This window comes from Pteropus medius, unplaced genomic scaffold, assembly GCF_902729225.1.
Source record: "Pteropus medius unplaced genomic scaffold, Ma_sr-lr_union100, whole genome shotgun sequence".
Classification (NCBI taxonomy): Eukaryota; Metazoa; Chordata; class Mammalia; order Chiroptera; family Pteropodidae; genus Pteropus; species Pteropus medius.
Genome location: NW_024349566.1, coordinates 614,425 through 630,369, shown reverse-complemented (window position 1 = coordinate 630,369; position 15,945 = coordinate 614,425). Strand labels below are relative to the sequence as shown.

The window sequence follows — 15,945 nt, the reverse complement described above, 5'->3', positions numbered from 1 at the left end:
CTCTAGTGTTCTAAGAGATCCCAGTGGAATCTGCAAAGTTTATGATCTGGTATTAGAATTGTCTCTTATGCCACTTTCTATTGATCCAGCACTAAGCTAAAAGAGGGAGGGGGGCAGCAACTGCCTCTCAGGATAGTTTGAGAGCCCTATCAGCATGTAGCTGCAATGTTTCTTCCATCTCAGTACTCAGGTCTTTTATCACCTGCAAATTTTTTTTTTTTTTTGCACAGAAAGTGTTCCTTGAAAATGGGCAATTCTCCAAAACAGGTTTCTACATTTTAGTGTTGTGCTACACGAACAGTAAAACATGATAATGCACATCTGCTCACAGGAATGAGCTGCTATTAAAAATCAGATTCACAGATTAAGGGGCTTAAACTCCTTAATGAAGACAATTTAGAGACGAAAGGGCCAGGAAAATCTGACTTTTATTTCTTAAATAGTGTGAAGGAAAGGAGTGAGGGAATGGTCCCCTGATGTGGGAGGGACATAGAGCAAAGAGCTAAGGATCCTCAGCAAAGGCCCGGTGGGCATTAGGGAAGCGCTGGGGGTTGTAGTTGGGATCTTCCTGCAGTCGCTTCTGTATATCAGCCCGGAGCTAGAGAGAGGGAGCAAGCAGGTTGAAGAGGCACTGGCCAAGCCCCTAGGATCCCAGCAAGCACACAAGGCCATCCCTCAGGAGGCCATCCCTCAGGAGCTAACACTTCCCCACCAGCCACGCACTGTCAGCCCAACATGGTATCTGAGCCTTCCCAGATGCCACTTTTAAAACACTTTAAAAATTACCAAGTTGTAGTCCCAGGCTAACAGTTCTTCTCTGAAGGAATCCAGGGAAGAAGGGCCCTAGCCCAACCCCTCCCACTAGACCATCCCTATTCTGCTTCAAGATGGGGGCACCTGCTGCCTGTAGCTCTCCTGAACCTCTGGTGCCTCCAGGTCCCGGCTCAGGCTCTCGGGGCTTGTCAGGGGCCGAGCTCCGGCTGCCTTAGCTGCCCGGCTCACGGCCTCTGAGAGGAGCAGCTGGGGGCCCTCACTCTGCATTGTCTGGGAGTTGGGAGGGAAAAGAGGATCAAAGTGAGATCCAGTACCACCACCCAGCTCACCCTTTCCATGAGTTAACTAGTCTCCATGCTAGCAGAGAGAAAGGAAATAGTCGTGTGGTTTTAACAGAAGTGCCTTACTAATTTTACTTGGCTCTGGCCAAAAACAGCATTTGAATGTACCGAACTTACTCTCCAAAATAAGAGAGGACAGGATAGGTCAAGCCATCCAGCATTCAAAGCTAGCTAGTCCACGAGAGGAAGCCCATAGGAAAGAAAATGGGCCCTAATCACATGGGGATTAGGGAGCCGAAGGATAACAGGACTACTGCGACAACCATGAGCAAGTCTGAGACCCAGAAAGGTTTCCTCATTGATTAAATGAAAAACCTGTAGCTCAATTTGAATCTAAGCACAGCAAGGGAATCTGAATATACAGGGATCCTCAGGGAAGAGGCAAACCAACCTTGCGTCTCTTGGCAGGCATACCACTGAGGTAGGCATCACTCAGGGGAGGCTGCGGTTTCACCTTCCGCTGGCTCTGAATGTCCTGTTGGATGATAGGAACCCATTCCTGGGAAGGATTAAAAAATGAGAAAGTAATCCCTACAACTTTCAGCTGCCTTGGCCCACCGATCACCTCAACACTTACTGGGGGTACTGCTGCTGCCCAAGGCTCTGTCTCAACTGAAGCTCCATCCTGTTCCTCTTGGGAGACCCCCTCAGGAGCAGGAGGTGGACCTCGGGACATAGCCTCTTCTGCTGTTGTGCCAGGGGCTGGGGAAGCATTCTCCCGCTGGGAGTCAGACAGCAGGAAGATCCAAGTTTCAGAATTCTCAGCCTCCAGCCCCTCTACCCTCAGCCTTCCACTCCGCATTATCCGGCCCCTCAACCTCTCCCTGGTACCTGAGGCTCAGGGGAAGTTCTCTCTGATCCCTGAACTTCCATTGGCTCCTCAAAAAGTGGCTGTGAAATTGGACAGAGAAGACCACCACCACAAAAAGCCCTCTCAAATCTCTCCAGTTCCCTCAAATCCCCTGACCTCATACCCCATTATCAGGTCCTTTACCTGTGGTGGATCACCAACCCTGCGAACATATCTGAGGATGGCATCTGGGCCTACAGGCATGTGCTCCAGAACCACCTGAAGCCTCAGTCCCATCATTGTGGTCAACCAGCTCACCAAGGATGGATTCACCCCGCGAGACATGCGACGCTGAGGGGCAGAAAGCAGACATGGAACATGAAACCCTCAACCAGCTTTTGAAAGATATCAAAGAATAAAGGATGGCAGTGTGGAGAAGAAAATGAAACCACAGGATACCAAAGAGAATAGAAACCCAAGGAAACAAAAGGCTCTGGGGCTGGGTGGTGCTTACAATTCGGCCATTGATGACAGCAGCAAGCTCCATCTGCTGTCCCCCCAAGCAGTGCAGGTTCAGAGCCAGGCATTCAAACAGGCCCTGGTTACACAACTCCAACAAACGGGCCCCAAATCCACTGTCTGTGGGCAAGACAAGAGAGAATGCTGGCACCCCGCAGCCCTGCACACCCAACATGCCCTACTCACCCTGGCCCAGCCAGCCCCTGACCTGTGCAATGCAGCACATGAGCAGCAATACTATTAAACTGCTCTTGGAGAAATTCCAGGTTTGTCCGAATGATGTCCACACCTGGCTGGACCTGCACCGAAGACTGAGAAACAAGACACACCAACACCCCAAAATCAGGAACTCCAAGGGACTAGTTGTCAAGGACAGGGCAGCAAGAACAGCAGCTACCCTACCAGACCCAAGAGAGAATAAGATGGTGAAGGGTTACTCACAAAACTCTCTCGAACATACTCTTCTAGCCCCATGATCAACGTGTGGGTTGCCATCTACCAGATGGGGAGGGGGGGAAGGGGGGGACACAGCACAGGTTTAGATTCAAGCCCCAGCCCTCAAGACACTTCCCATTCCACCCCCAACAAATTCCAAGGCTTGGACTGGGACAGTTGTAGCTTTAAGTGACAGATGACAAGTCAGGAATAAGGAATTGAAGATGAGAAGAAAGAGAGCTCTGGGACCCAGGTCTTCATTTACCCGGATGTTACCAGGTGTGGGCTCCTGGCCACCCAGGTAGTGCTGGTGAAAGAAGGATCGCAACTGGGGCTGGAGTCGCTGCAGTGGCTGGAAATGTCCGTGGAGGAGCATTACCACATCCACCATGGAAAAGTTCTGGCACAGAAGAGAGAGCAGGGCCCCGAAGAATCCTGGGGACAGGGACAAAAGTTAGCAGTGGCCTTTACAACCTGACCTGCCCACCTACCCACAGCCCATCAACCTCATCCCACCTTGGCAACACCCTTAAACACAGGCCATCTCTACTCCCCAGGGTGCCCCTCCCTGCCCCTCCTAGAGAAGGCCAAAGCACCACCTGTTTGCTCACCAAGAGCCCCATCAGCCCCAGGCTCAAAGATGTTGCTAGATCCACTGAGACGCTGTATGAAAGCAGCAATACTTTCGCTACTGCCTGCCCGAGCCCCCAGAGAGCCCAGGAGGGAGCTCAGCACACCCTGCACCACTGAAGTAAAAAATTCTGGTGATAGGCTCTCAGGACCCAGGCCTCCAGGACTCCCTGTGCCACCAGAAGGGGATCCTGGTGGGGGTGTGGTCTGCTGCTCTGGGACCAGAGGTGGGGGTGGGGGTGGTGGAGGGGGCGGAGGGGCCGTCTGAGTCGCCTGGCAAACAGAGAAGAAAAAACAGAAAATAAGGTGAAAATGGGGACAAAGACAAAAAATGGCATCAGGAGGGCACAAACAAGCAGGAGTTTAGAAAACGGGGAGCTATGTTCTGATCGTAAGTCCTTACAATAGAATATGCATAGGTAGTCACTCAACAGCAGACTTAGATTTTCCTCATCTCCAAAACGGCAGGTTCAGAGTCAGTGGATCCCCCCAAGGTTCCCTCCCACTGACATGCCACCAGGGTCTGTAGTCCAGTGGATAGAATGCCGCCAACAAGGCACCAGTGCCTGGCTGGGCTGAAGAAAGAAAAGGTGAGGTGAAGAGCAAGCCAATCACTAACCTGCAAGAAATCAGTCATGCCCTGGAGAAAAGCAGGAACACCAGGCATCGCCACAGTGATGGTGGGAGAAGCCATGCCAGGCCCTCCAGCCCCTGGCCCTGCAGGCCCCAGCAGGTTCCCTAGGAGCTGAGAGAACTGAAGATCGGTGGTGGAGGGCTGAGGGGGTGGAGGCTGGGTAGGCCCTCCGGGGGCAAGGCCAGCTGTGGTAGCTGTGTTGGTGGTGCCAGCACTGGCTGAAGCAGTAGCAGGGGCTGGAGGTGGAGCCATTCCTGGGGTCCCCTGAGCTATAGAGACCAAAAGAACAAACTTGAAATCTGAAAAGAAACAAGACACTACTGCTTCTCCATTCCAACTTTCCAGCAGAAAAGCAAGAACAAAGGAACTACGGCCAAGAACTGGAAAGCACCAATGAGGAGATTAGGAAGAGAGCATCGACTTTCAGAACCACAGAAATCTCTTAAATTAGAGGTGGAAAGAACGAGGACTCACCCACAAGGACCGGCTGCATAAGAAGCTGCCCCACAAGACCGCTCACCATCTGGGCCAAAGAGGCATTGGTACCCAGACCAGCACCCTGCTGAGAGAAGGGGAGGCTTTTAGTCCTGCCCCTTCCATGCCCCACCACAGGATTCCCTCCCCACCAAAACTCTCCCACTCTTACTCACCAGAGCCCCTGAGACTGGGGGCCCCCCAGGATGGGAAGGCCGAGCCTGTGGAGGGGTGGGCCGGGCAATCACCACCCGGGTTGGAGCTGTCGGGAAGCCTGGTACCTGCTGTCCTGTGTGTGGCAGAGGAGAGAGACCAAAGAGGGCTGAGGGCCAGGCCCATGCCCACCAGCCAACAGCACCCACCACCATGAACCATGGCCTCCCTCCCAGGCCTCCCCTTCCAGGTTATTACCTGCGGCCGCGGAGGCAACGGCTGCCACCATGGCCTGGTGAGTGATCTGGTGGGCGACGGCGTGCATGAACTCAGGGGGCAGGGAGGGCAGCTGGATGAGGGTGGAGCCTGGGGGGCGGGTCTGATGTAACCTTGAACCTGGACTCCCTTCAACCCACCCATTAGGCCCTACCCCTTCTCTACCCAGAGTTCAGCCTGCTCTGATACCCTCACTCTTACCCAGGGTCTGGCCATGACCAGGGGGTCCTAGGGGGCCAGTGGGAGCACTCGGAACTCCACCAGGCTGTGTGCCAGAATCTGGGTAGGGAGACAAAGAGAGTGGCCCTGAGACAGGCAGGGCCAAGGCCTGACAGTATCCTCCTGAGATCGGCGTCCTTCAGGCCTCCACTCCCCCGACCAGAATGCCTGCTTTTCCCTCCACTTAGGGAGGAGGTGCTCCCTTCACGAAAACAAAAATCCAAGGACAAACAGTCCCTGCTGACCCTCCCCACACAGGCCGACTAAAGCTTCTGCTCTGATTCCTCTGCTACTAGCAGCAGCCCTGGCCTCTCCCTTCCCTACCCTCACACCTCAGCACCAACCCCCCTCCCTCGCCGTGCTGCTCTTCTCTACCAGCACCTACCCTAACTCACCTTGAATGTTCATGTGCATCATGACCACGGGTTCCACGCTCTGGTGTGAAATCCGGATGACCCTTGGGTGGCTGGTGGTTGGGGGCGGAGCCGGCCCAGGGTGGGGTGCTGCCTCGGTTGACTCGACAGTGGCAGAAGTGGGAGCTAAGGATGAGGCCTGCCCAGGACCAGGGGGAGCTGCCTCCGCATTAGGAGTCGGTGGAGGCCGAGTTCCATTCCCTGTCATGGTCACAGTGGTCCCCACATTGATCTGGAAGAGACAGACGGATGGAACAGAAGTGAGAAAAACAGAACAGACTAACCCAGAGCATCCCATGATATACCTCTGAAGTCTCCTCCACCTTATGCCACTGTTTCCAAAGCCTCCACCCCTTCTAACTTTCAAGCCAATAGCCACCCCAGGTCATTACACCAACAGCCCACCATTCTCCCTCAGGCCAGTTGCCTACCCTGCTCCCGACCCACCTGAATGGGGATGGCTGCCTGCTGAAGCACCATGGGAGTGGTGTAGTGAGACATAGGCCGGACAACATGCAGATGTCGTGGGGGTGCACAGGCCAGATTGCAGCGCAGGTCCGAGAGCGCCACAAAGGTGTTGCCCAGCAGCCGCAGGCTCTCCCCAACCAGGTTGATCAAGCGCTGGTCCTCTTCGCGGCCCTCTTGCTGTACCCCCAGGTCAAACATAGAAACGCGAGGAAAAAATAAAGGCAAAAAATATCAGACTGGAATCCACCTCACTAATCAAAGCCATAATACCTTCTGAGACTATCACCTCCTCTAAACCTTTAGCTGTATCCTTGGAAGCTTCTGCATAGACCAAATCTTTCCTCCAAACCAATTCTGCTGAATGTACCTAAAGAGCTTCCTATTAAAACAGGCCCTACAGTGAAACAATTAGGTCATCATCTACTAACCTCCCTTACTTTATAATCTTCCTAAATAACTCAGGGAACTGAGAGGTGCAAAAAGAACGGACACTGCAAACATTACCACCTTTCCTGAAAGGGAGAAAAAGATTACTTAAGTCTAAGGAAAAATCATTTTCTTGTAGAAAATGTCTCTTATGGGGGAGTGCATGATGTGTATGTCAGCTTGTTCCATTTGGGGAGGACGATGGTAAGGGGGTGAGCGGGCTCACATTGTTGTTGTAGTCCGTGCTGGCGGCGGCACCCAAAACCTCATAGTAGCGCTGCAGGAAGGGCTGGAGGCGGCTCTCAAGCCGCTGGAGCTCCTGGAGCACCTCAACGTATTCCGCAGGAGAAGGATGGCTGTGGGCAACCCCAAGAAGCAGTGAGCTAAGGCTTTCCTCAGATTACCAATCTCAAAGGTGACAAACATCACGACTGCCCTCTCTCTCTCCCTGGCCTCCCAGACCCCTGGGCCCAAGCCTTTCCCGGACGAGCAGAACTTGTTCTTTACCCCCACCCACAGGAAGACAAGAAGAGGAAGATAAACTACTTCCATCCTCCTCACAGCACAATCCTGCATCTACAATGGTAAGCCACTGACTCTAACGAAAAAGATGAGGCCTTTGCTAATTCAGGAGAGAATCATCAGGCGCAGGAAGCACCATTCGGATTTCCTTGCCCCAAGGAGAGCAGTGCAGCTGAGCTGCCAGTCCTAACCTTATTTACTAACTCCAGAACCCCTCTTTGCCCCCTAACACTAACCTTCCATGTAAGACCTCAAGGGAATCCTTCCTCTCCCATCACACCTCTCCTGGTCCTCATTCTTCACTCAGGATCCCAATCCCCCTCCCAAAGGTGCCCTCCTTCTCTCACTTGGGTGCATTTGTCTCTGGGGCAGGTGATGGGCCTGCTGCAGCTGGGCCAGAAGGGGTGAGCTCCGGACTCTGGGCTGGGGCACGCTCCTCTACTTCTTCTGCCTCCATGGGCTCCCGAGGAGGTGCTTCACTTTCCACTGCTTCTGATGTCTGAGAGCTCAAGGCTACTGGCTCCGGGGCCGCAGTTGGTGTCTGTGTGGGTGGCTGACTGTGCTGTGCCTGGGGCCCCCCTCGACACTGAAGGTGGGGAGAGTCGACATACCAAAAGTAGAACAAGATTGCTCAGGTCAAAGGAGACTGAGTGGACAAGGTGCTTTTAAGCACCTTCTGTGAAGGCATGGCTTTGTAGCTAAATCTGACTCTAGCAACCAGTTTGAGACTTCCATAAATACATGCATAATAAATATCTGTGATACGTACAAACTAGTTACTAACAAGAAATAGAAACTATGGTTTCCTAACCTCTATAAAGAAAGAAAGAAAAGCCACAGATTGCAACCACAGCACAAATTAATGAAATCAGGACATCTCAATATCAAATATAATTAGGAAATTAAAAAAAACAAAATCCTCCTTTAATCGAAAAACAATGCCATAAGGATTATCTGACAAGTCTGAAACAAACTTCCCAGATATCAAGCACCAAGAGGATTGGCAGGGACAAGACAGTCTCACATAGATACTTTTTCTGCCCAAAGAACGAAAACTGCAGAGATCAGATTAGGAAGGAAGCATCCCAGTGGATGTGGCCAGTCAGGCCTTCACCTCAAGCTGAGGAGCAGGGAGGATGGGGAGACAGAGAGACAAACAGACCCTAGCCAGTCTTGACCACTTACCTCCATCCGGGATAATAAGGTCTGAATATCCCTAATCATGTGCTGAGCCATCACCAGTCGTACTCGGGGCTCACTCTACAATAACAGAAGAAATATGAAGGCAAGTTTGAGATGAAGCCATGAGCTCCACAACCTACTGAACCAGACCCCATCTCCTCAGTCAGGTCCAACCCCACCTCATGGCCTCCTTCTCCCAGATCCCCTTCCCTGACCCTCCCAGGCCCCGTGATACCTGAATCGGGGCCTGTTCCATGTTGATGTGAACATCCACAGCAGAGCCGTCACTCTGGGGAAAGGGTAAGGGAAGTTGCTCTGGGAGAAGCCAGATACTAAGGCCCCCACACTTCCAACTCATCTTCTAGAGCTCCACCCCTTTTCTCCTCAAGACTGAGGCTACTAGCAGATCACAGGGCCTTCCGACCCCAATCTAAAGACTGAGCCACCTGTCTTACAAGGTTTCTGCTGCTACCACAACCAAACTGCCCTTCCCCACAAAAACCATCCCATGTGGAACACAAGCTTACAGGAAGATTGAAGGTTCCAACCATGACATAGCTGTTGGCATTCCGGTCATGAACAGATGCCCCAGGCCCCCGAGTACCAGGTGGGGGTCCCCCACCATGGGTGGCTGAGGCAGACCCTGTCCCAGAAGATGCCCCAGAAGGAAGCTGAGTATGAGGAGGAGCACGTTCCACCAGGTGGATAACCTTTCCCCCAACATCTGCAACAACAAAAAAATACACCAAAACATTATATGATCAGGTAAACCCAGTCTCAGCTCATCCCTCTGGACAGCTACCTCAACCTCCGAACTGCCTCTTCCACTCCCTTACTGTATTCCTGGAGCTTCTTATCATCCTGCAGAACTCGTCCCTGGTAGATGAGCCGCTGTTTCTCAGAAGGGATGCTGACAGAGGCAGCAATGTGCTCCTTAAACTCCTTAACATTCATCTACAAAGAAGAAGAAACACAAACAGATAACAAGGAATAGAGAAAAGAGAATAGAAAAGGGACAAGTGACTTGTGTAGCTGAAGTGTAAAAACCATCTCATCATAAAATTACTGCCTTGATTGTGAGATAATTATTGTGCAAAGCCCCAAACGAAAGCAAATCCAGTCAAAATATAGATGATAAACATAATGAAGTTCAGTTTCTAAGCCTAGGACAAAGATCTATGGCTGAGAAACACAAAAGTCAACTAACATTTTCTTCACTCCTCTGCCTGGCTCCCAAGGGAATGTTTTTCTAAAGATACCAGTGACCCCGCCCCAAACACAAAATGAAACAATTCTAATCTCAAAGATAACAGCAAGGACAAGGAAGATGGGGTGGACAATCAGGTTAAGGAAGACTCAAAGAAGATGAGAGAAGGGAGCAAAAAAGAAAAACATTTTTCTTATCTAGATGATTGGCTCTTGGATATTAGGTTTTTTTACATACATCTAATCACAAAAACCTACGTGTTTCTGAAATCCACATAATACTATGTTTTAAAAACCATGAACCCCTCATGATTTTGTCTCCAAATGTTACATGAATAATAATATCGATAGCTGAGTCCACATTAAGCTAAAAAGATTCAAATTATACCACAAATGTTAATAACTCCACTCAACAGTACATTAGTGCTCCACCTCCATTACTGGCTGATTTCTCATGCTTAAACACACAATACAGACATGATCAATTTTTGTTTTTAAGTCACATTGGTGTTTGGGGTCTGTGTGTTCTATTTCTCTTCCCCAAAGCAGAAGCCATGTCTGTCCCTTTGGGCTGCGGTTCACTCATGATAACAGCATAGAGATTCCTCCTTCCTTCGTATTTCCCTCTGCATTGAGTTCTATAGAGGTGGAGGAAGGCAGAACAAAATCTACCTCATTCAAAAGAAATCATACCTACTCAAGTCAACAAAAAATATCAAAAAACGTTCTGTCTAGAATATGAACAAAGAAATCAATGAAAGAAAAGTTGAGAACCAGGTTGTTCTCTAAGGCTAAGGGGCCTACAAAAGAAAAAAAAAAGGAAGAAAAGAATTAATGGATGTCTTCCAGAAGCACTGGGGTCTCACCTGGGCCCCCACAATAAAGGTCCGAGTCTGAGAGTCCAGGGTCTTCACCAGCACCTCCAGGCTGTCAGGCTTCTCCATAGTGCTACTGGCACTATTATTGGGCTCCATGGCCTACAACTCTCTGAAGAAGAATGGAGGGAGAGAGGGCCCGCTGTAGCCCAGAGCTGATTTTACATACCCAGGAACCTCCCCGGCCTGAGTCTCCGCCCCCATACCTAAAGAGTTTCTCCTACACAAGCACATACACACACACCCGCCCCCATCCCCCTTCTGATTCCGGGCCACAGAAAAAAGAAACACAAAGGGTAGAAGACGAACGGCACAGTGAGCTGGGAGACGGGAGGTGGGAGGGGCTCCACGATGCCAATCACAATAAGGGAGAGCCAGTCTGACTAGGAAGCAGGGAAGGAAGAAAGCACGAGGCCAGTGTCATCACCGGTCGCGACAGAAGGGCTCCAGAGGTCGGTACACCCTGGAACAACGCGAGAGCAGGGTGGGGAGGGTCGCGCTAGACTCTGTGGACAAAGTGGTTTCGCGCACGCGCGCCACGCCCACTGTGCCCAAGTCACGACAGACCCGAGATGACGGACACTCACGGGGGGCCAGACTGGCTAGCTGACTACCCCCCTCTTCTGCCTTCTTCGGTGCTCCAGCAAAGCGTCGCAACCAAACACACCTAATACACCACCACACCGCGGCTCCGCCCCCGACTTCCCCACGGTACCGTCACTTCCGGTCTCCAACCTGCCACCGACGACCACTTCCGTTTCCTCGACAGTATGTGGAGATCACGAGGAACTTCCGGCTCCCTCCAGGTTCCAAGCTTTACTTTCGTGGGGCACTAGAAAGTCTGCGGCCCCAAGCAGTGAATTCCTAGGGGCGAGAGGGGCCGGGGCCGGCCTAGGTGGGAGAGAGCCGAGCACCCGGGGAGCCACCGCCGCCGCCGTCGCCCGGGGGACTGTGCTGCGCTTGCGTGCGTCGTACTACGCATGCGTACACACTTAAGCACCGCCCCACCTCCCTGGTGCTGTTAATACCTCCTGTGCGCGCGCTTGAGTAATGGGAGATTGAGGTGGCCACTATAAATGCCTGAAAAAAAATTACCAAACGAGACTACGACTGCCTCAAGAGGTTTTGGACGGTCGTATGGATCTTGGCGTTTGGGGATTGGAGGTTGTGCCTTGTTAATCTATGTTAGTCTTCGCTGGTAGAGACTTTGAGACGGCACTGTCTTAGCCACCTAAAATCCCGTCTTCCTCTCACGCAGCGTCACTCCTCTGGCTCCTCCTGAAGTCACTCTTGTCTTAGGCGGTTGGGGGTGGTTCGCGAGCTGTCTTGCGTGTGGTCGGTCGCGTTGTTAGGCCTGACCTTAGTTCTGCCCGGTGGGCATTTTGCAGAGTCTGAGCGCCATGTTCCTCGCCAGTGGAACACGCCATATTCTGGAGAAGCTAAGGATTTACTATCTTTCAGGACTATTATCAAAAAAAAGAAAAAAGGACCCCCCCAAGTTTAGAAATTGGAAGCAAATGAAGTCAGACTAGAGGGAAACATAAGACCTTGACCCTGGGGAATTGAAGGAACCGCCGAAATGCTTCTGCAGGCCAGGATTCAGGGGGTTACTGCCTCTCTGCCCTCTTCTCCCACCTCCGCCCGCGAGCATAGGCCTCGGCACCTGTAGTGCAGTCACTCTTCCAGCCAGACCCATCGCTGCTGGGGTGGCTGCCTCGTGCCCAGCCTTTCTGGGATTCGTACTGTTTTAGTTAAGAATTCTAATAGACCTCTGTTTAGTGAGCACTTGGTTTGTGCCAGCCAATTTTCTAAGGGTTTTATGTACTGTCACATTTAAAAGCTTTTCGACATCTGAGGTAGTTACTACATTTTATATAGCGAGTACACCTAGCGAACATATATGGCAGAACTGACAAATCCAGACCTACCAAATTCCTTTGGGTCAAGCACTTCTACTTAACTGTCCCAATAAATTGTTTTTTTATTATAAAAAAATGTCAAACTACCCCAAAATATAATATAATGAACACTCATATATCCTAAATCATAACTCTCGCCAATCAGGACAATTATTTTTTGAGCAGTCTAAGTTACAAATCTAGTAAGGAAGCCCCACTTTCATTGCATTAACTGCTCAACCCACTTAGCATTATCCAATGACTGACTCTTGACAATTCTTTCCTTAACTCCTATTATTTGAGAACTTAGTACCCACCGTAAACTAATATATGCTTTACAAACATTACTATTAATTTTAGTGACTGTTTACTTTGGACTTTCCATGTCCATGCCTTTACTAAGGGCTTTATATTCATTGTCTCTTAATCCCATGGGATTGATGATTTGCTCATTTTACAGATGAAAAAAAGTCATAGAGATTAATAAAATTGTCCAAGGTCTAATGAGTAGTAGAGGTAGAGTTTGAACCCACTCTGCCTGACATGAAAGTCTATCCTCTGTAACCAGTGGATTATGTAGCCTCTTATTTGTAGTAATAAACTTTGAGTGAACTCATCTGTCAGTGAACTTTTCTGGATGGTGTACATATTGTTTCCCCAATTATAAACTTCGGAAAGAAAGCCTTCCATCAACCATGCCCCAGCACCTGATTCATATCTGTTCTAAATCACTTACCAAGTTGTATTGCAATGATTTGTTTACACAGCTAATTTTCCTTAGACTGACTTCTTCAAGGCCAGGGACTGTCTTACTCATTTTTATGCTCCCAGGGCTAAGGCAGTTCCTGGCAAACAGTTGGGACTCAGAAGTTTGCTAAGTGAATGAATGAATCAAGCAACCTCTCTTCAGTGCTGCACAACAGAGCAGATATCCAGCCCAGATATGGGTTGAAAGACCACAGGCTTCTACCTGGAGGGCTCAGCTCTCATAATTCCCAAGAGACCCTGGACATGCCAGGGTGTATTGTGGAGTGGTTGCATCTAGAAGAGCGGGAGGAAAGGCCAAACATTGCAAGTAATCCGTGCTTGGAAAACAAGGTCGAAGTTACTCATTACCAGGTAAAAGGGTCAAGGGTCGAGGCAAGGGGGCTGGAAGCAGAGTGGACTGAGCAGCCAGCAGAGGAGAGAACAGCTAAGGTACCAACCGCTCCACACAGAGCACCAGCTCCCTCTTGCCTGAAGATGTTCGACCAAATTTGGGCAACTCTACTTTACCTCTACAGCATTCTTCTTAACTCCATCTACCAGTGCCCTGAGTATAGTCAACTGACAACTCAGGGAGTGGACGGGAAAGAGGTATGGACTGAGAATGGGGTAAGCTTATAGTAGGGGCTATGAGGGACCTAAGTGGTGGCCTAGGATAACTGGAAGCCACATTGGGAAAGGGAAGAAGAGGGTGTGTGTTATGATAATGGAAGCAAGGACAAGTAAAGAAATATTAGTACCATGGCCATCAGTGTGGAGACATGGTAGAATTTGTGGGGACAGGGGTTGGTTACTCAGGTTGATTGAGGGCAAGCAAAGAGGCAAAATCATTTAATGACTCCCCAGTTGAAAAAGGGCAGCCAACACCTCCACCCCTAAATCTTGCCATTCTGAAGAGAGTGGATGGAAACTGTAGTGGGACCCACCCTCTTCTGCTCCCACTGTTGTCTCTCTAGTTCCCAGAGCCCCACCTGGGTTGGTGGTACTTTATCGCAGGGGCAGCTCCCACCAAGGAGGAGTTGGCGACTTTTGACCTTGTGGACAACATTGTCTTCAACATGGCTGCAGGCTCTGCCCCCATGCAGCTCCAGCTTCACGCTACTATCCGCACGTGAGTGGTGAGAAGACAGTGGCACCAGTAGGTAGAGTCTCTGCCCAGAGTGTGAGCACCCACATACAAAGAGCTGGACTTTTTGGCATATCCACTATTCTCAGCCTACTGAGTTCAACAGCTCTGTGAGTTTCCCTCTGGAAAGACTGGCCTAACCATTCCCTTGGTAGCTTGAAACCCAGCGGGACATGGGCTTCAAGAAGGAATTAGAGGGAATAAAGGTTGGTACTGTGTGGTTGGAGTATCACTCGGTCTTTCCTACCTGCCACCACCACCTCTGTAGGAAAAATGGGTCCTGTGTGCCCCGGGAATGGATCTACCACCTAACTGAGGGGAGCACAGATCTCAGAACTGAAGGTTGGTTCTCTCCGGCCCTCACTCTCCCCAAGTTCCCTGGGCCTGCTTGGTTTTGCCTCTGTCCTCACACTTCCCCCAACCAACCCTGACAGGACGCCCGGACATGAAGACCAAGCTCTTCTCCAGTTCATGCCCAGGTGGAATCATGCTGAAAGAGACAGGCCAGGGTTACCAGCGATTCCTCCTGTACAGTGAGTGGGGAGGCCGGGCAAGATGGGTTGGAAGGAAACATGGGAGGGGCAGGAGAGCCCCTCACTCTGAGCCCTGTGCCACCACCCCAGGAAGGGCTGGGTGCTTCTAGAAGGTCCTCACCAGGGGCTGTGCTGAGAAGCAGAGGCTTTGATGGGCCTGATCCTGCTCTGCCCTTCCAGATCGCTTGCCACACCCTCCTGAGAAGTGTGTAGAGGCATTCCAGTCCCTGACCTCCTCCTGCCTGGACTCCAAGGCCTTCTTACTGACTCCCAGGAAACAAGGTGAGGGGTTAAAGTCCCACAAAAGAGGACTAGGACTCACCAAGTCTTCTTTGGATGCTAGATGAAAGGGACTCGTGGTGTCACCAGAGGGCAAGGCCAGAGGCCCATCAGAGTGGCTGTATTGACACCTTCATTTGTGTCAGGTTGTGATGGCCCAGAGGGAGCCAGGATGGAATGTGGGCCACTCAAAAGAGAGGTTTCTGAGTATACAGTGGCTAAAGAGGGCAGAGGGTCAGACATGGAGAGAAACAGGCCTCAGAGACATCTGCTTTGACATGGAAATGAGAAAATACATTCTCCCCCAACCATTACCAGCAACTTTGCTTCTCTCTCTGGATTTCCTTCCTTTCCATCCTCTTCTCTCCTCCCACCAGAGGCCTGCAAGTGGTCCAGTAACTGACCTGAGGCTTCATCTGTACCCCTAACTGGATGTGGTAGGAGCTAAGATTGTGGTGGAAGAGAAGCTGGAATCTTCCTTTCAAGAGTAATAAAGATTTTTCAATCTTCATTTCATGTTGGGGTTTGTCTCCAGACATCAGTCCCATTCCCCCCCGCCCCCCATTTCAAAACTCCCCCAAACCTTCTACCACTGAGTGGCAGTAACTCTCACTTTGTAGTGGTATATTTAGGATTTTGTGTGACAGTGATTTATTGCTGAGTGAGCAACCCCAAACTCTTATGTGGGGACTACAAGCTCCAGTGCTTCCCACACTGCCTATGTGGGCTGCCAGCCCGAGCTGGCCCTCCTGCCAAACTGCCTGCATCATCCCCACTCCCTCTGGCTCCCAGGAATACCCAGATCTTCCCTGCAGGGTCCCTGTCACTTGCGCACCCCAACCAGACCCCAAATCCACCTGCCTAGCAGCCCCTCTCTTCCCTAGATGGCTCAGGTCCCAGGATCGAAGGGATCCCTTAAGTTTCCCAACCATGCTTTTACCCCAGCCAGAGTTCTGTCTGTCCCTGGGGAGTCTTGAAAGGTAAAGAAAACCCTTTAGTCTTTATTC

The 15,945-nt window shown here is 50.8% G+C and overlaps 2 protein-coding genes across 53 annotated transcripts; one reads left to right on the top strand and one right to left on the bottom strand.

Moving 5' to 3' along the window:
* Nucleotides 1–409: 409 nt before the first annotated feature.
* Nucleotides 410–11,300, bottom strand: BAG6 (BAG cochaperone 6). 49 transcript variants are annotated; one of them, XM_039883046.1, is made up of 26 exons: nt 11,053–11,300; nt 10,329–10,449; nt 9,093–9,210; nt 8,784–8,980; nt 8,492–8,545; nt 8,260–8,334; nt 7,422–7,660; nt 6,779–6,908; nt 6,106–6,303; nt 5,641–5,890; nt 5,228–5,305; nt 5,009–5,116; nt 4,774–4,886; nt 4,598–4,685; nt 4,109–4,392; nt 3,471–3,762; nt 3,125–3,294; nt 2,866–2,919; nt 2,633–2,735; nt 2,420–2,544; nt 2,110–2,256; nt 1,947–2,006; nt 1,693–1,836; nt 1,507–1,614; nt 898–1,044; nt 410–598 (listed from the first exon to the last, which is right to left on the bottom strand). In XM_039883046.1, exons 2-26 carry the CDS (start codon nt 10,434–10,436, stop codon nt 503–505), a joined length of 3,486 nt encoding a protein of 1,161 aa, XP_039738980.1. In that variant the 5' UTR covers nt 10,437–10,449; nt 11,053–11,300; the 3' UTR covers nt 410–502. The 49 variants fall into 49 exon arrangements, with proteins under 49 accessions (XP_039738980.1, XP_039738984.1, XP_039738981.1 ...); XM_039883050.1 differs by having other exon boundaries at nt 4,598–4,682; XM_039883047.1 differs by having other exon boundaries at nt 11,073–11,300.
* On the top strand, nt 11,062–15,449 carry APOM (apolipoprotein M). Of its 4 annotated transcripts, none has more exons than XM_039883091.1 (6): nt 11,062–11,193; nt 13,957–14,111; nt 14,395–14,468; nt 14,561–14,659; nt 14,840–14,941; nt 15,316–15,449. In XM_039883091.1, the coding sequence occupies exons 2-6, from the start codon at nt 14,059–14,061 to the stop codon at nt 15,339–15,341; spliced, it is 354 nt and encodes a 117-aa protein (XP_039739025.1). In that variant the 5' UTR covers nt 11,062–11,193; nt 13,957–14,058; the 3' UTR covers nt 15,342–15,449. The 4 variants fall into 4 exon arrangements, with proteins under 4 accessions (XP_039739025.1, XP_039739027.1, XP_039739026.1 ...); XM_039883093.1 differs by having other exon boundaries at nt 11,070–11,193; nt 13,997–14,111; XM_039883092.1 differs by lacking the exon at nt 11,062–11,193 and adding an exon at nt 11,422–13,591 and having other exon boundaries at nt 13,997–14,111.
* The last annotated feature ends 496 nt before the right edge of the window (nt 15,450–15,945 follow it).